General features: G+C 43.5%; 1 protein-coding gene across 12 annotated transcripts in view; it reads left to right on the top strand.

Annotated features, from left to right (window-relative positions):
* dgki (diacylglycerol kinase, iota) overlaps window positions 1-19537 on the top strand; it is a 63972-nt gene that overhangs the window by 36726 nt on the left and 7709 nt on the right. For 5 of the 12 annotated variants that reach the window (XM_061029359.1, XM_061029361.1, XM_061029360.1 and 2 more), the window contains exons 4-26: window positions 2481-2555; window positions 2704-2760; window positions 2901-2969; window positions 3103-3171; window positions 3737-3853; window positions 4265-4339; window positions 4548-4643; window positions 5571-5653; window positions 6239-6299; window positions 6382-6495; window positions 9536-9661; window positions 11140-11218; window positions 11471-11526; window positions 12670-12732; window positions 13078-13151; window positions 13483-13594; window positions 13719-13805; window positions 14236-14348; window positions 16127-16189; window positions 17657-17757; window positions 18507-18586; window positions 18900-18944; window positions 19396-19465. In XM_061029359.1, the coding sequence (XP_060885342.1) occupies window positions 2481-2555; window positions 2704-2760; window positions 2901-2969; window positions 3103-3171; window positions 3737-3853; window positions 4265-4339; window positions 4548-4643; window positions 5571-5653; window positions 6239-6299; window positions 6382-6495; window positions 9536-9661; window positions 11140-11218; window positions 11471-11526; window positions 12670-12732; window positions 13078-13151; window positions 13483-13594; window positions 13719-13805; window positions 14236-14348; window positions 16127-16189; window positions 17657-17757; window positions 18507-18586; window positions 18900-18944; window positions 19396-19465 (1885 nt within the window). Of the gene's footprint in view, window positions 1-2480; window positions 2556-2703; window positions 2761-2900; window positions 2970-3102; window positions 3172-3736; window positions 3854-4264; window positions 4340-4547; window positions 4644-5570; window positions 5654-6238; window positions 6300-6381; window positions 6496-9535; window positions 9662-11139; window positions 11219-11470; window positions 11527-12669; window positions 12733-13077; window positions 13152-13482; window positions 13595-13718; window positions 13806-14235; window positions 14349-16126; window positions 16190-17635; window positions 17758-18506; window positions 18587-18899; window positions 18945-19395; window positions 19466-19537 lie in introns of all 12 variants that reach the window. The other 7 variants (XM_061029367.1, XM_061029364.1, XM_061029365.1 and 4 more) reach the window with 7 other exon arrangements.

Raw genomic sequence — 19537 nt, forward strand, 5'->3', positions numbered from 1 at the left:
TCCAAGAGTGTTGGAAAGAGAACACGATGCACTCCTCTTGAATGAAACGCAGCTGAATGTTGTTCAAATATTTTAAACGGGATGAAGCGTTCTCATTCAGACGCGTCTTTGAGTCTTTAAAGCAGCCAAACAGACAAACAGGAAGTGATGCAGAGGTGTGTGTGAAGGTGAAGCCTCTCTCTCCATCCACACACATCTCTGGCAGAACAACAGCTAAGTAATAACCTTTCACTCTGACAATGATATAATGACACCTCTGCACATTTCCACTGTCTGTGTGTGATTACAGCGAGTGCTTAAGAACACGGGGAAGGAAAAAAAAAATAACACTCGCTTAAATCTCTTCCTGTCGTGTGTTTTAATAAGATAAATATTCCATCAGAGCCGCCATCTGGCGCTACTTAGCCGGGACGAAGCGACCTCGCTGGAATCTCAGATTACTCTTGACACAAGTAACAGTTGACATGAGTGTGCACGTTCCTACCTGTGCTGGGAGAGATACGGCAGGTTCACACGCCGTCAGAAGGGATCGTAAAGAAGCTTTGAACTCAGCGCTGAAATTCATGAGAGATTCAGGCTTTAAAAAAAAAAAAAAACACACTTTCTGTCGACTCTTTGAATAAAGTCTCACAGACGTTTTGCAGGGAGACTCTCGGGTGGGCCCGACCAACATGGGATTTTGTGTGCAGATATCTATATTTGGGAGGGGAAAAAAAAACAGTTATATTCACACACTTCAATACATCCAAAACTCTGCTGCACGCCTCCTCACCCACACCCGAATATGCGAACACATCACCCCTGTCCTGCAAAATCTCCACTGGCTCCCTGTCCCTTACCGTATCCAATTCAAAATCCTTCTCCTCACACATGAAGCCCTTAACCACCAGGCCCCCCTCCTACCTCACGGCTCTCCCTTACCCTCACACTCCTGCACGCAGCCTCCGTTCCTCAAAAGCCAACCTCCTATCTCCCCCTCTTAGAACCAAGCACCGAACCTGGGGGGGACAGAGCCTTCTCCATAGCTGCCCCCCCTCCATCTGGAACTCACTCCCTACACCCTCCTACTTTCAAATCACTTATCAAAACTCACCTCTTTAAACAAGCTTTTAATGTATGACTGTGATGTATTTTCTGTTTTTTGTAGTTTACCTTTATTATTGTTATCTTTATGATTTGTTTGTAATACTGCGATGTCCGTTAGTCTGTCCTTCTGTGCTATTCTTTATGTTTTAACCATTGTAAAGTGTCTTTGAGTTTTTAAAAAAGCGCTTATAAATAAAATGCATTATTATTATTATTATTATTATTATTATATATTGGCAGACGTCTTTCTTAGGCCCTGTGTCCAACTAGCTTGTTTTTCTGAGCTCTCCGCCTTTTTTTTTGTGCGGCCGGTCCGAGCGCTTTGACTTGAAAACTAGCTACATCAGGATCTTCTTTTAAAATCACTTTTAAAAACACATTTTTATCGTAAGGCCTTCTTATAATCCTCGTTTCATCCATGATGTTTTATTTGTTTTGCTGTTTAACTTTAGCCGATCTCTGTCTCGGTTGGTTCTCTTTCCTCTGTTAGTCGGATCATTGCTGCACTGTTGTTTTATTTTTCATGCTTTTTTAATAGGATTTTATTGTTGTGTATTTGACTTTCTTTTTTCTTTAAAGCACTTTGTGACATTGGTTTTGATAAGTGCTTCATAAATAAACTTTATTATATTATTATTATTATTAAAAAAAACCTCTCTGTGTGGAGTTTGCATGTTCCCCCTGTGCATGCGAGGGTTCTCTCTTGGTACTCCGGCTTCCTCCCACAGTCCATGCTTGTTATCTTAATTGACTCTAAATTGCTGCCAGTGTGAGTGTGGCTGCTTGTGTCTCTATATGTCAGCCCCGTGATTGGCTGGCGACCAGTCCAGGGTGTACCCCCGCCTCTCGCCCAATGGCAGCGACCCCGACAGAAAAAGCGGTATAGATAAAAATGGATGGATGGATAATATTCATTGAAGACAGAGGGCTCTCTATCTTCCTTCCTCTTAATTTAGTTGTTGTCTAAACATTAGCACAGGTGAACAGTTCTGTAGGTCAGCCCATTACCCTCAGAAGCTTCAGCACTGACACAACAGCAGATAATTTAACTGCAGCGTGATTTCCTTCTTTCATTTGAGTCGTTACTGAGGAAGGAAATGAGAGACGCTGTAAATGTCAAGGTGTGTATTTAAACAGTGCAGTGTCAACATACCACCTGGAGCTTTTAAACTTAATGAGACGATGAGAGGATAGTTTGACATCTCTTTGGTTGTCATAGTGCGTCACCTGTGTGTCAGTCACCTGTGTGTCAGTCACCTGTGTGTCAGTCACCTGTGTGTCAGTCACCTGTGTGTCAGTCACCTGTGTGTCAGTCACCTGTGTGTATTCCTGCTCTGTGTGTTTGTTGTGTATCTCATCGCTCTCTCTGCTGTGCGTCTGTTTGCTCCTTTAAGAAGTCGGCCCCCAGGAGGAAATGTGCTGCCTGTAAGATCGTCGTTCACAACGGCTGCATAGAACAACTAGAAAAGGTATGCCATGCCACACACACACACACACACACACGCACACACACACGCACACACACAGCACCACAATTATTCCTAAAATAATGTAGGTGGCTTACTAAGCAAAAAACACACTTTGTTTGTTTGTTTTTGTTTCTCTGTCTCTCTCCAGATTAACTTCAGATGCAAGCCGACCTACAGAGAGGGAGGATCCCGCTGCCTCAGAGATGTGAGTGTGTGTGTGTGTGTGAGTGTGTGTGTGTGTGTGTGTGTGTGTGTGTGTGTGCGTGACTACATACATGCAGGAGAGGAAGAACTCCTGCAAATATCCTGTTTATTTTCCATCTTGAATCTTTCTCTCTCTTGCAGCAGAACGCGCTGAGACATCACTGGGTTCACAGACGAAGACAAGAGGGGAAATGTAGACAATGTGGAAAGGTACACACACACACACACACACACACACACACACAGACACACACACACACACACACACACCCACACACTCCTACATCAAAGACGGTTATTGTTGTTGAGACTTACCTGAGTGTGTCTGTGTTCGTCTCTGCAGAGTTTTCAACAGAAGTTCTTCCACAGTAAAGAAATCATCGCCATCAGTTGTTCCTGGTGTAAACAGGCTGTGAGTAATAATAATAACTTTATTTATACATCACCACTAGAAACAGATAATTACAGAGGGCTTTGACAGACAAAGATAAGGACAGAGGATAGTTTATACAAGTGAAGAAGAAGGCGAAGACTGAAATGCAAATAGAAGAAATGCACATAAACGGAACAAAAGTGAGAAAACGAGCAGGTATGAAAATGCAGCAGACGTTATAGAGCAGTACATTTAGAGATGGCGGGTCTGTTGTCTCTCAACTGGTAGATCGTGGGTTCGATTCCCACTTCCTGCAGCAACATGTGTGATGTGTCCTTGGGCGACACTCTTAACCCTAAGTTTCTTGTAAAAAGCACTTTGAGTAGATCTTGAATAACAGAACATTAAGATCATTTTTTTATGGTTAAGGTAGCCGGCGCCGCTTTGTGTCAAATTGCAATAAATTAACCATTTCAGTGACAGATACAATTTGTTTGTCAGCCATGGTGGAGATGGAAAAAAAAAAGTCTGATTCTGAAGTGATGAATAAATATAAGAAATATTAACAACTGTGTTTTTATTTTTATTATTTTTTTACCCTCAGTTCCACAATAAGGTGACGTGTTTCATGCTGCATCAGATTGAGGAGCCGTGTTCACTGGGGGCCCACGCTGGAGTCATAGTACCCCCCTCCTGGATCATCAAAGTCAGGAAGCCACAGGTGTACACACACATGTTTACACAAACAACACACAGACACACACACTCTCTGATCACAGGTTTTACCTCACCGGGTTCAGTTTTCAGTCGTTCAGTGACGCTGATGTGACAAACTGATGTAAATCTAAATTTAAAGTCTAGAAGGAGACGCATGTCAGAAGCTGTGTGTGTGTGGGGGGGGGGCTCTGATCTAATATGAGCTGACACACGTCTGATCGGTCTGAGAGAACTCTGAGTCTGCGTCCACGTCATCACACACACAAAAAATAAACACAAACTCACCCATATCCTTCAGTCACATGCTTTATTGCACTTTTAATTACCATCACAGGGGACATGGTGACGGTGAACTAACCAATGAACTCTGTGTGTGTGTGTGTGTGTGTGTGTGTGTGTGTGTGTCTGACTCTAGAACTCACTAAAGAACTCTGCGAGGAGAAAAAAGCGGACATCCTTCAAACGACGGACGAGCAAGAAGGGACTGGATGTAAGTAACACAATAACAGACACTGACTGTTTTCACCTTGTGTTTACGTCCTTTACTTTTATACACGATGTGTTTGGGTCGACATGACGGCTGCAGTCATGTGTATGTGAAAATGAACTGCTGAAGTATTACAGCTGAGCTACTCTGCTTATGGATGTTTCCTTGTTATTGCTCACCTTTCTGCACATTCCCTGTTTCGTTTCTCTAGGAGTCAAAATGGCGTCCGTTCATGTTGAAGCCCCTCCCCTCTCCTCTCATGAAGCCCATCTTGGTTTTTGTTAATCCCAAGAGCGGAGGCAACCAGGTGTGACAACCCTTTAAAATTTTTGTCTCTTTGAGACGCCTTCAAGCATCCAAAGTTCCTGTAAACTACCGGTTATTTATTTCTCAATGTGGGCCTGAAGGATATGAGACAATGGGATAACGATTAAAAAATGAATAAAAAAAAAGGCAGTTTTAATCCACTAAATTAGCATCAATTAATCTGAGGGTAGCTGATAGCTGTGAAACCACAACCTCTATCCAAAAGTTTAAATGTTCCTGTGTCGAGGGGAAAGGCATTGCTTGTCCGATAAAATAATTGGGTTAAATTCAGACGTTTGGCCGTGTGGTGATTGCAAATGCTCGTTGCTAATTAACAATGGAATTGCACAGCCCTGATTCAGTGAGCGATGTGTTCAGAGAACTCTTCTTCAATGTAAGGGCGACAAATTACAAAACAAAACGAATGAGAGTTTGATTGTGTTTTAGTCCACTGTAACATTTAGTGTCTCTCCAGTGTAAGTGTTACTTTCTCTCTGTCTATAAATCATTTTCAATCCTTGTAGAAATGACTCATTTTATGTGTGTTGCTAAAATTTGCAAGTAACCCCTCTACAGAAGCGATGTCATCATGACACTTTCAGATATTAGTAAAAAAAAAAAAAAACGTCCTTTAAACTCTACGTCTTTGTGCTGTTCGGCGTCTTACAGCAGTATCTCGCTTCAGGAGTTATTACATCCTGCGACGCTGCCAACAACAGAACGTTTAATTAGCAAGACGTCAGCTCAAACGGGATTACTGTCATCAGATAAAGAGAGTCGCAGCTGACGCATTCATATTGTAGAGATTCTGGATTTGATAACAGCGGAGAGAATAGTTTCAGATTTTAAGTTTGCTGTTAAAGGACACCTTGTAATCCAGTGTGTGTGGGGAGGTATCTATATCACCTCTCTGTGTGTCTCCCTGCAGGGTGCCAAGGTGCTACAGATGTTCATGTGGATCTTGAACCCTCGACAAGTCTTCGACCTGTCACAGGGCGGGCTGCGGGAGGCGTGAGTACCCTTCAGTTGTGACAGTGTTTGGCTTTATTAAAAAGTCACCACCTCTTTATGACAGCCTCAGAGGACGGACTGACTTAAGTCGCTGTGCTTGTTTATGTAGGAAACAGTTCATGAGTGTTGAAGAATGCATAACTTAAGAAATGTATCTGCGTGTGTGTGTGTGTGTGTGTGTGGGTGTGTGTGTGTGTGTGTGTGTGTCATAAATACAAGCTGTCTGTAATGTAAAAATATGAAATGACAGAAAACAAAAAAAAAGCGATCAACATAGAAACACTGTGGCTGCCAACACGAGTCCAAATGTTGCAAAAAAAAAGTGGATCTGAAGATTTCTTTATACAATCCATCAATCATTGTACACTTCTATCTTCATTTCACATCCAATTATTTACAAAAATGAACTACAAGGGGTTTGAAAATTATCTCTTATTTAAGCACTCTGCTCATGATTTGAGCAATTTTCAACTCGTACAAATTACAGCCACTCAACTTCAATCAGCGGTATTTTTCACCTGAATAGAGCCTCTTTTATTCCACGACCAGACCTCACTTTGCTTTGTGCTCTTTGTGAAACACCAGGTTGGAGTTGTATCGTAAAGTGCCAAATCTGAGAATCCTGGCCTGCGGAGGCGACGGCACGGTGAGAGACTCTACCCCTGCTAGGTTTTCATATATTGTATATGTTCCGGCTGCTTATACTGTGTGCGTATGTCTCACAATAGGTGGGGTGGATCCTGTCCACTCTGGACGAGCTGCAGATGAACCCTCAGCCTCCGGTCGCTGTGCTTCCTCTGGGAACGGGAAATGACCTCGCCAGGACGCTCAACTGGGGTGGGGTGAGTTCACAGCCTTGACTTCTGAGAGCGACAGGACGCAGCGGTGTCTCCTCCCTGAACTATTTATTTACAAGTCTTTTTTTTTTACATTAAATAACTAAGTTCAGGTGATGTATGCACAACATGGTGTGACATCATGTCTCTATGCAGCTTCACCACAAACATCATCAGCCAAACATGGATGAGCATTGATACCCATTTTAAATAAATCAACCTTTTTAACCTCCTCAGCGCCCCCTCAGAGAGTTTCAGAAAATCTCCCCCACATTCCAGGAAGTGTACCGCAGTGTTCTCCTTTCCTGCATAACTCATCCTCCAAACCCTGAAAACCAGCCTCTGTGTGACGTCTCCCATGCACAACACGTCCAGTAAAGATAACAGAGGAGTTGCAGAAGACAGATTGATGACGTTAGAAACGAGCCGGTGAACAAACTCTGAGCCTCAAGCTGGTAAAAAGTGAAATATTTCAGGATGCCACACGATAGGAAAGACTTTATTGTCTCCTCAGGGAAGTTCAAATTGGACTCTAGGTCTGCACACAGTTTGCCAACAGATCTTCTTTTGCTGTTTTCAAGATTTCCATAAAACTTTGGATCTCACTGATGTCATCATCTAACCTCTTCCAACCCGCTCTCCGAGGGCGACAACACTCACTCACTAAAAACCCCGAGTCTACCTCGTCCGTTAAGGTTGAGGTGTCTGCAGCAGGTTGAAGCTTTTAAACATTAAAATAGAAAGCATCATCGCTCTGTAGGAAGGCACTTAAGTCTCTTTAGTTGGTGAGAAGCTGAAGCACCAAGAATCTTTGCCCCTGACACACACACACACACACACACACACACACACACACACACACAGTTTCACTTTGCATAACTGCAGTGGAGAAAGAAGAGACCTTTAGCGGCTCCCACATTCTTCCATTAGGATTCTTTCGAGCACTTATGTGGGCTCACAGCAAAGATAACGCAGCAAACACGAGCTGCATGAGTCAAAAAGCCCGAGTCAAAACATGATATGATTTTTTTCTGATGATGTTGCACTTTTTTATTCACTGGATCTGTTCATTAGAAATTTTACAGGCGCATTCAAATTAGTACAAATCATGTTTTTTTTTTGGTTTGCTATGTCTTCATGTGGTGGAGTGAGTGAAAGCATGCACGGTGCAAAATGTTGGATCAAGGACACGTGAATGACTCTGCAGGATTGGAGGAGCACAGATCTGATAAAGTCCTGATACAGAGAGCGAGAGAGAGCAAGAGAGGGAGAGAGAGAGAGATGCTGTGAGCGAGGAGGGAACATTCATATCTAGTGTGTGTGTGTGTGTGTGTGTGTGTGTGTGTGTGTGTGTGTGTGTGTGTGTGTGTGTGTGTGTGTGTGATTAGTGTAATTAGTGTGTCCTTTTTGTCCTCTGTTTGTGACTGAAGGGTTTATATCCATTATGTCTGCTCCCCTGCTACTCTTTCTTTCCTTTCCTCCCAATTTGTCCTCTTCTTTCCTTTCCTCCCAATTTGTCCTCTTCTTTCCTTTCCTTTCCTTTCCTTTCCCTTTCTTTCCTTTCCTTTTCTTTCCTCCCAATTTTTCCTCTTATTTCCCTTCCTTTCCTTTCCATTCCTTTCCTTCCCTTTCCTTTCCTTTCTCTTTCTTTCCTCCCAATTTGTCCTCTTCTTTCCCGTCCTTTCCTTTCCTTTCCTTTTACCTGATACATTTCCTTTTCCTCTCCTTTTTTCAGTTTCTTCCTCGGCTTCCTACCCCTTTTCTTTCCTCTCCATCCTTCCTTCCTTCTTTCTTCCTTTAATCTTAATCTTCACTTTCTTTTCTTTTCCTTTCATCCTCTAATCATTAATTTCCATCCTTTCCATTTCTCATGATATTCGTCCTCCACTTCCCACCTCTGTCCTTATTTTCCTTTTCCTTCACAACTATTTACTTTGCACCTCTCTAACACCTTTTTCTCTTTCTTCTCTTTCTTTTCTTTTCTTTCCCTCTTCTTCCTCTCCTGTCTCGCTGACACTCTGTTGTGTTACTCACCGGTTCATCTGTCCTTCCTCTCTCTCGGTGTGAGTGTGAATGTCCCTGTGACGCACCCTGTGTCCAAGTGTGTGTGTGTGTGTCTCTCTGAGGAGGCCCTGCTGATGAGTGCTACTATCATCAGATTGCTGTGTCCTTGTGTGTGTGTTTTCTGTGTGTGTGTGTGTTTTCTGTGTGTGTGTGTGTGTGTGTGTGTGTTTGAGTCCTTGCTACACTGATTTCCTGACCCTGTCCGGAGGTGAGGCGGTGAATAAAAACCAGACAAAATACTGTCCATTAAAGAGTCCTGATTGGAAAGGAGGTGATGTGGATTGAAAGTTGAATAAAACGGGAGGAGTACACCCTGCTTGGTGTGTGTGTGTGTATGTGTGTGTATGTGTCTATGTATGTGTGTGTGTGTCTATGTATGTGTGTGTGTGTTGGGCTCTTGTTAACAGAGAGAGAGAGAGAGAGAAGAAAGAGAGGGAGATAGGGAGGGAGAGAGAGAAGAAGAAAGAGGGAGAGAGTGAGAGAGAGAGAGAAGAAGAAAGAGAGGGAGAGAGTGAGAGAGAGAGAAGAAAGAGAGAGAGATAAGGAGGGAGAGAGAGAAAGAAGAAGAAAGAGAGGGAGAGAGAGTTAGAGAGAGAGAAGAAGAAAGAGAGGGAGATAGGGAGGGAGGGAGAGAGAGAGAGAAGAAGAAAGAGAGGGAGAGAGAGAGAGAAGAAGAAAGAGAGAGATAGGGAGGGAGAAAGAGAGGGAGAGAGCGAGATAGGGAGGGAGAGAGAGTTAGAGAGAGAAGAAGAAAGAGAGAGAGGGGCGTCTGAGCGAACAGAAAGAGCGATGCAGGTGGTTATTTAGCATCTCTTTTTTCCACATATATTCTCCTCTTATCCATCTGTGCCTTTCTACTTTCTCCTCTTCTTTTTTACCAGCTTAACATTCCTCTCTCTCTCTCTCTCTCTCTCTCTCTCTCTCTCTCTCTCTCTCTCTCTCTCTCTCTCTCTCTCTCTCTCTCTCTTCTTCTCCTCTGCAGGGTTACACAGACGAGCCGGTGTCCAAGGTTTTGTGTCACGTGGAGGACGGCTCGGTTGTGCAGCTCGACAGGTGGAACCTTTTAGTGGAGAAAAGCATCACACAGCCGGAGGAGGGCACGCAGAAGGTCAGAGGACTGCTTAGCTTGGGACTCTTTCTAAATGCATTAATGAGAGTGTTGATGGACATGGATCAATCACTTCATCCTCCGAGGTTCAATCTTTTATTTAAGGGTTCATATTTTATTTAAGGCTCAAGTTGTCAGAACTTTATTCACTTTTTTTATCACAGTATTTTCCTGCAGCTCATCCAACTAGCTTCTAATTCTTGTTTCATTTCCATCCTCTCAAAATGTTACACAGTTTTGCTGAAGAGAAGTTCGTTTTTGGGCCTTTTTTGCTTTTAGTGGATAGGACGGCTAAAGAGAGACAGGAAATGTTGGGAGGAGCAGGTGGGGCTGCCGCGACGAGGACCACGGCCTCCACACTGTACATGGAGCACGCGATGTAACGGCTAGGCTATCAGACACCCCAGTTTCATATTTCTAATGTGATTGAAAAATGTAAAATGAATTTCCCTCAAACCTTAATCATATCAATTTATCCTTCATTTATATGAAGCTATGAGTTAACCAAAGTGTGCTAACATAACAATGAAGGTCACAGGCAACTGCAGCTCGAGCTAAGGACAATTTTATAATTGATAACTCCTTCATGGGAATGTGTTTGGAGATGGGGTTGGAGGTGTGAGCAGAGCGGAGGCTTCAGAATAGCGGAGGTGTCACCAAACATAGGGCTGGGAAATATATCGAGTTTTTAAGATATATCGATATATTTTCAAACATGAAATAGGGTAAGACAATATCGTTAATATGGATATAGTTTATGTTGCATTAAAATAACGTTACAGAGGTGCCAGGTCACCTTTTTCTCATCTCACTGATGATGACTGACTGTCTGTCCCTCTTAACCCTGCTCTTCCTCTCTCTCTCTTTTATTGTATTTTTATTTTATCATATTACTTTTTAAATTCACAAACAGGTAGTTTATTTTTCCATGTGTTTTCACTGTTAATAAAATACATATCGACATATATCGAGTATCGCCATTCAGCTAAACAATATTGAGGTATGAGTTTTGGTCCATATCGCCCAGCCCTAACCAAACAGTTTTGGTTTCATGCTGATGCTCGAGGGCGACATCTACTGGATCAAAAAGTCGCACATTCTTCCTTTAATTGTAATTTTCTCGTGCAAACCCCTCAGAATATGAAGCAGAGCAGCAGTAAATCATCTGTTAGCCCTGACGCAGCTGTGTAATCGAGTTGTTACAGGAATTAATCATTAAATTACCCTCCCAACCTTTCAGTGGTTGATTGATCAATTAAACAGTCAATCGGTTGGTGATCCTGACACTGAATGTGATGGAACAACAATAGAATAAGTCAGTGTTTGTTGTGTGGAGGTGATGAAGATCCAGACTAAAGAAAATATTAGGAAATGTGAACATGAGTATCACTGGGTTCCCGTGTGAAGTATATTTGAGGTGTGATCTGTGTGGATACATTGTGAAACACTCACTTCAGTATTTTTATCTGCGTCCTCAGCTGCCTCTCAACGTGTTCAACAACTACTTCAGCCTGGGCTTCGATGCTCACGTCACCCTGGAGTTCCACGAATCCAGAGGTCTCTGAAATCCATTTTAATGTCTTATTATTATTAACGTTTCCCTCTGCATTATCTCTATTTATGTTCCATTAACTCCTCCACTTTCCTCTTAATGCATCCCACTCCGCTGAAAGCAGACGAGCAGAATAAATGAAATATTTAAAAATGCGCTCGTTCATTCATGCATATGCACCGTCGTACTCCGCTTCAACTCTACAACTTATTTAATGTATTCTGTTTTTCTCTTCCTCTCTGATCGTGTCTTTCCAGAGGCCAACCCGGAAAAGTTTAACAGTCGCTTCCGCAACAAGATGTTCTATGCAGGAGTGAGTGTTCCTGCATATTTACACTCACACAAACTCGCACTATAAGACTCTCAGATTCCCAGAGTGTTCTGCAGCTGAGAGGATAGCACAACGCTAAGGGAAGGAGGGAAGTTAGGAGGAATGGAGGACCTTAAAGATCTGCTCACTGAAGGAGGGAGGGGGTTAGGATAAAGTTTGATTTTCTGCAATTAAAAGTTTCAATTTTCAGCCTTAAATTGGGTCATTTTATTTAACTTTCTTGTAATCTCATGTCCTCTACTAAACATTTAGAAATCATTTTGTTAACAAAAAGCCAAGAACAACACAACACAGTGAAGGCAAACAGTCGGTCATCTCTACGTCCTGCTGTTGTTCTGATGGAAATACATGTCAGTCCACGTGATAGTGACTTCATTATCACCTCTCAGGGTTAAAAACACTTCTTTCTTTTTTTTCACCATACTTTATTAATCCCTGAGGGGAAATCCGGGGGTTGACACTCTGTAATTGAGAGACATGGTACTCTCATATGAAGCCCTGAAATACTCACAAACACAAATAGGACCTGCACTAATGGAGAGAAGTCGGAGTGAGGGGGCTGCACACAGGAGGTCACCTCAGCAGTACTCGAGGGAGTGAACTGGCCCCTCTCCAACAATCCGTTCTCTAGTCCGTACCAGGACTTGAATGGGGATGCCGCCCCAATCCAATTAATGCTAAGAAAAAATTCCCTGCTCACAGATTAAGTTCATTCCTTCATTTTTTTAAGACCCTGTGTTTCAGAGAATTTCTTAAATCTGTAAATCATGATTTTAAATAATTTATTCAGACATTAAATCCAGCGTTTGTACTCCTTCAGTTTGTAGAATATGTAATCGTAGATGTAAGGAATAAACGACGGGAGAAGTTGGAAAAGAGGCATGTAGGAGATTCATGTTTTTTTAATGAAGGTAATGTAATGATTCTGTTTAATTATGTACATTTCTGTGTGTGTGTGTGTGTGTGTGTGTGTGTGTGTGTGTGTGTGTGTGTGTGTGTGTGTGTGTGTGTGTGTGTGTGTGTGTGTGTGTGTGTGTGTGTGTGTGTGTGTGTGTGTGTGTGTGTGTGTGTGTGTGTGTGTGTGTGTGTGTGTGTGTGTGTGTGTGTGTGTGTGTGTCTTCACAGGCCGCGTTCTCAGATTTCCTCCAGAGGAGCTCCAGGGATTTGTCCAAGCACGTCAGAGTAGTGGTGAGTGTTAACACACACTCTCAGCCTGTATCACTTTTCCGTGTCGACCTGTCTGGGCAGTAGGTCGGCCGGTTGATTACAAGAGGTCGTCCTTGAGCTGCTCGTGTGACGCCCCGCCGCGCCGGAGTGTCCGTCCTTCAGGGAGAGACACTGACCACTCAGCAGAGCCTTTATACCGCTGCTGACCTCTGACCTCTGTGCAAGGACAGAAACAATCAATTTCATTGTCCATTCTGCTGCCTGTTTACACGACAGTGAAGAACGTCCTTCGCGAGTGTAAACAGTTAGGTGTGTGCAATAAAGGAGAATACTTGAGTTGTAATTCTGTGTGTCTGTCTCTCCCAGTGTGATGGTACCGACTTAACTCCAAAGATCCAGGAGCTGAAGTTTCAGTGCATCGTGTTTCTAAACATTCCCAGGTAGGTGAATAATCCTGCGAGGAAGCAGAAAAGTCAGCACACTCAAATGTCCTTTTGAGGTTTTATAATCTGTGTAGAGCAGCAGCTGACACGTTTCAGCAAACAGCTGTCATCAGCGCTGATGAAGGCTGTGTGCTGAAACGTTAAAGGACACCGAGTGTGCTGACTTCTATGTTTTCTTGTAAGCGTGTTTTTGCGCGTGCTCTTTTTTTCTGCTCGGTGATTAAAACGCAGTCCCTGATTCTGTTCATGTTTGTGACGAGTGGGTGTTTAACTGAAGTTAGAAACATGAAGAATAAAAAGAGACCCTTAAGAAACCTCTGTTTTGCAGGTACTGTGCTGGCACCATGCCGTGGGGAAACACAGGGGACCACCGAGACTTTGAACCGCAGCGCCATGACGACGGCTGCATCGAGGTGATCGGCTTCACCATGGCCTCACTGGTGAGAGAATAAATATGTAAACACTGATTAAAGAAGCGGTGAAAAATGGACCACAGAGGCAAGGAAAAACAATGCAGATGTGATCTGTCACATAGTGAGTGTAAGCGTCTTTCTCGTCCACCAGGCGGCGCTACAGGTTGGCGGACACGGAGAGCGATTGCACCAGTGCAGAGAAGTCGTCCTCACTACCTACAAGACTGTACCTGTGCAGGTGAGCACACAGACTCACCAGCATCACAACATGCTCAGTTACGGGACTGATTGTTTACAATGCACCTTAAAAAAACAGAAGATCAGAAGACCTGCAGCTTTTTCTCAGTTTATTTCTGACCTTTTTGAACATCTCCATGAACAGAGACATTTCAATCTTTGAAATTTTGATCTTTGACCTTTGACCTTTCCCTCGCAATGAGACAAAAATGTGTGAGGTGAAGCAAAATGTATTGTATGATAACTGCAAACTGGAAGGAAGATATTAAAAACAACCCATCGATGCCGTGCTCTTCTCATCACGCCGCCTCGGTTTAATCATTTGCTTTTAACATCGATCCCTGTTTGTGTGTGTGTGTGTGTGTGTGTGTGTGTGTGTGTGTGTGTGTGCGCGCGTGTGTGTGTGTGTGTGCGTGTGCGTGTGTGTGAAGGTGGACGGAGAGCCGTGTCGCCTGTCTCCCTCCACTCTCCACATCTCTCTCCGAAATCAGGCCAACATGGTCCAGAAGAGCAAGAGACGCACCTCTGTCCCCCTGCTTAACGAGTGAGTCACACACACACACACACACACACACACACACACACGCTCATGTGGAGACAGAGGAACTAGGCCAGCAGTGTTGTAAAAGCCCGGCTTGCACTGAGTGAGTCATACAGTCTGTTCAGTGGGAGCTGACATTCACTCCCCTCAACGTCCCACATCTCTGATCAGCTCGCCAAAAAAAACACACAATCAGAGGAGCGATCTGTATGTATGTCCACTCACATTTATCAAAAATCAAAACACCCAGGGGGGTTCCTCCACTGACACAGTGACATGTTACACTCTGTGGTCCCCCACCCCCCTCTACTTACTCTATATCAGCTGAGGACGGGGAATAAAAGGAGACACTTATTGATCTGTCTCCAGGAGGAAAACCACAGCACTCTATTAGAAAACAATGTAAGAATGGGAGACCATTGACTGTGTAGAAAGATGGATGAAAGGGGAGCCATAACCCCCCCCCCCCAAATCCCCTGTGTGACGGGGGTATGGTGAAGCGGCCGTATTGACGTCCCATCTCTTCCTCTAAACAACACATTTAACTTACCGATTAAACGTCAAAGACCCCTCAGGTGGGTACAGTCCACAGCAGAGTCTTTCCTCCTCTACTCTGACAATCTGGAGGACGCTGCAGGAGCCGCTTTCGTCAACAAAGCTGTCAATCGTCGCATTTTACTCCTTTTTTTATAGAGCATCAAATAACGAATCAGAACTTCTCAGAGAAGTGAACACTCAGACACTTCGGTTAGAAGCTGCACCACAAAACAGCTGATCATTACACTTTTTTAGCTTTTATTTAAATGGAGTTGACAGAGTAGGAAAGAGAGAGAGTGGGGACTGACTTGCGAGAAAGGAGCCACAGGTCAGTCTCGATTGGCCGCCTGCTTGGAGGCGTCCATGTTTCGGGGGTGTGACTTCACCTCTAGGCCATCTGCGCCCTGGATCATAACATCCATCTTTTTATACAGTCTTATGTGAGACTGTGTGGCTACTAACTCTCCTCCATCCTTGTAGCACTAATAACTTTTTCATGTATTTATCCGTGTTTAAATGTTGGTCTGATTTTAACAGTTTGTGAACAGGCTGCAGTAAACGTGTGCATGTGATAAAAACAAACAAACACATAATATATAGAGGATTAACTTCATGAGCTTCATGTTCTGCTGCTGTGCTCTAAGTGTGTGTCCACTTACCTCTGGGCTTCTCTCCTCCTGTCCCTCCTCCTCCTCCTCCTCCTCCTCCTCCTCCTTTTTCATAAACATTGATTATTTATTGTTTTCATTTGTTTACCTTCTCTCCTCTCCTTCGTTTATGTCCTTCTCTCCTGTCTTGTTTAATTTGTTTTACCCTGTTATTCTTTCCATCCTCTCCTCTCCTCTCCTCTCCTCGCCTCTCCCCTCCCCTCCTCTCCTCTCCTCCTCTCCTCTCCTCTCCTCTCCTCTCCCCTCCCCTCCTCTCCTCCCCTCCCCTCCTCTCCTCTCCTCTCCTCTCCTCTCCTCTCCCCTCCCCTCCCCTCCTCTCCTCTCCTGCCCCCTCACCTTGTCTATTCTTCCTCCTCTTTATTTCTTGTCTCCTCATCTTCTCCACTTCTCCTTCGTTGTACCTTCACTCCCCTTCACCTTCTTCTCACCTCCTCTTCTCTTTTTTTTCCCTCATTGACCCCTTGTCTCTCCTCCTCTCCTCTCCTCTCCTCTCCTCTCCTCTCCTCTCTACCACACACTCCTCCTCTCCTGTGTGTGTTTGTGTGTGTGTGTGTATATTTGTGTGTGCGGCGGTAGTATTCAGAAGGTGTGTGCAGCTGATCTGCGCCGCCTCTCTGCTCCCCCAGACTCCTTCTCTGTGTAAGTACCTGCGCCCTCTGTCACTGTATGAGTGTGTGTGTGTGTGTGTGTGTGTGTGTGTGTGTGTGTGTGTGTGTACAGATTTATGTGTGTCTCTGGTTCGACTGATATTTGATTCTAAAATAACAGAATACATAGTTTACAAATTAGACATTTTAACCCAAATGAACAGCCATGTTCAGCCCAAGTAGGAATGAAATTATACAAATCTGTATTTTTCATGACAAAACTTCCTGTTTTTTTTCTGCCATGAAATCCAGTTAACCTCAGCCTTGTGTAGTTCTTCCTTTGCACTTTCCTGCAGGTGGTACAAGTCTCATATGTAGATCTTGCTTTTAACATTTTTATTACAATTTAAAAAAACATATTTCAATACATAAAACCCCCAAAAAGTACATTAGAAGACTACAAGACACATAAAAACCTGCAAAATGAAAACATGAAAAATGCAGTAATTAAGAAAAACAGACAGAAGGACAGAGATGCAGTTATGATACATAATGCACCTTTGTGTTAAAGACTATTAAGTGACGCACATTGACGACAGTTTGCAGCAACTTAGCTTCAAAGTTTCACCTCGGTCGAACACGAGTTGTGTGTCGTGTCTCTTTGAATGTCAGTTCATGTTTTATGATGCGTTCATGGACTGTGGGACAGAATGAGTAATTGTATGGCAGCATGCTGAAGCCTCTCCTCTTCTGAATGAGCCTCCTGTCTCCATGTTCCTGCTGCTGTCGTCCCTTTGCACTTAACTTTACTCTGAGCTGTGACCTTTATGACCCCTGCACCCACCTGCACCTGTCCTGTCCCCTCACCTGATGTATGAACCCCCCCCCGCCCCCCCGTACAGCTGATGCATGAATTTGCTTGAGCTTAGAAGAACACTGGAGATGTAAATAATCCCTGATTGTTCCTTTGCCTGTTAGGGTTTGAGCTTTTTAAAGGCAGGGTTTTTTATTTATTTATTTATTTTCCAGGAGCAGTGTGTTTGTTTTTTTTTTGTTTTTTTCACGTCTTTCTTTTGCTTTTCGCCCACCATGATTCTGACGTCAATAATCTGCCTTCATCAGCCTCCGTCCTCGCTAAAGGCATTGTTGCCCACAATGATCGACTTAAAAATGTGTTGGCCTGCCTCAAACTCAGAAGGAGAGCACAGCCTTTTTTATTTGTACTGTTACATTTTAATACTTCACCATATTTTGCACATCTTGAGATATCGACTAAAAAGTGTTTTTTTTCCTTGACCTCATTTTAAAAAGCATGAAAATGGAAAATCTGAAACAGAAAACACAAGACGGATGAGGAGTTTAATGGTTTTTGTTCTTATTTGGTGTCTCTGTCTGTCTGTGTGTGTGTGTGTCTGTGTGTGCATGTGTGCATGTGTGTCCTTATCACCACACGTTTGCGGGTGTCTGATATACGTGTGCTCATTTGACATTACATCAGTTGTGTGTTTTTCTTCTCCAGTCCTCATGCAGTTCCTGATCGTCTGCGTCTTCGGGTGAATCGTATCAGCCTGCAGGAGTACGACCGGCTGCAGTACGACAAAGAACGACTACGAGACATCTGTAAGGCTGTGTGCGTGCGTGCGTGCGTACGGCGTGCATGCGTTTGAAAAAAACTATATTTTATAGTGACTCAGTTTTTCAACCTTATTTGTTCAGGCCAAGTAAAACTACCCGTAAATGCAATGCATGCAGTCACTGCTAGCACAGCTGTCTTGGCTTGTATTAATCGCCATGGGAACCAATCATAATAATGATAATAACTGTTTTTCATATATCAGCTGTTTACAAAGTGCTTTGACACACAAAGCAAAGGCAGAAACTCTGGAATATACAGAAACATAATGAGCGTCAATAGTCAGAAAGAAGAAATTTTAATTCACCGTGCAAAGAAGGACTAGTGTTTGGGTCTGACTTTGGGGACGGAGAGCAGATCTGTCCCGGACGACCTGAGCGGTCTGGATGGTTCATAGAAGGTCACTAATGTACTTTGGCCCTGAACCATTCAGTGCCTGCTTTCACAACAAAAACCTGCTCTATGCTGTCTGTCCATCAGCAAACAGCACACACACACACACACACACACACACACACACACACACACACACACACACACACAGTTAGTTACCAGCTGGTGAACATGATGGAGCAACAGGACGTTCGAGAGCTGCATATTCTCAAACAGCACATGATGGAGACGGAAAAAAAAAAAAAGCTAATAGATGGGATAACGGACGAACCGTCAATAATGTGTCAGAATTCTGTCTCTGCTTTCTTTCGGTTGGTTTGAAGTGTTTGTTTGTGTATTCCAGCCATCCCAGTAGGCATTGTGGTGGTGAGAGGCGACTGTGACCTGGAGACGTGCAGACTCTACATCGACCGACTGCAAGAGGCAAGTTTCCCCCCTTCATCGTTATTCTCATCATAACTTTAAAACCGTCTTCTTCCCTTTACCCTCTCTCCTCTCGCCATCATTATTTCATGACGCTTGCTGCAGCACAATCCCTCCTCCTCTCTGTTAGTGTGCTTTATTTATATATTTATAAATGAACACATAAGCAGCAGCGGTGGGAATGCAGAGCCGTCCTTTGTGTCTCATGTTGGGGGGGGGGGGGGACTAATCGAGCTAACATCTGTGGAAGTTTTTTTGCTCCAAATGCTTTGGCTGTTTGTTAACCTTGAAACCTGTCTGCTGTGCTTGCTAGGACTTACACCAGGCGCCATCTACTGACCACAGAGTGCACTATCAGGTATATGACTTTTGGGTGTCCCTATAGAAAAAGTTCAGTTGTCATTAGAATGTCCAAATGTGACTTTTCTTTTCAAAGCCTGTTACTCTGTATACAGTTTTAAATATTTTTAATCTCACAGCAGTATTTTGGTGATTTGTGTCAAGGCACGTTTATTTATAAAGCAAATCCTCGGGTCATTCAAAGTGCTTCACACAAGACGTCGAAGGCATCATGACAAAGAGAAAATATGATAGTGATAAAAAAGTAAGCTTGTTGCTTCATTGTCTGCTTCTTGTTATCGATGGTTCAGCTGCTCAGAAACAAACTCTTTAAACTTTTTCTCTGTCTGGATTTCTTTCTTTGCTTTCTCTCTCTGCAAACTACACTCAGTGTTCTGTTTGTTGTTTTGAAGGTTAAAGGTCAGTGAGGTTGATATTAAAGATCTCAGTGTCCGTTTTATTATCTGCAGGATGAGTGTCGAGGCGTTCCCAGGACCAGTTCGACCAGTAGACTCTCTCCAAACTGGAGCTTCCTGGATTGTGAGTGACTGAGACCTCCACGGATAAATTCACATTTTGATGGAAACAGTAAAATGTAAAGATTTCATGAAA

This window comes from Labrus mixtus, chromosome 22 (assembly GCF_963584025.1).
Source record: "Labrus mixtus chromosome 22, fLabMix1.1, whole genome shotgun sequence".
NCBI lineage: Eukaryota > Metazoa > Chordata > Actinopteri > Labriformes > Labridae > Labrus > Labrus mixtus.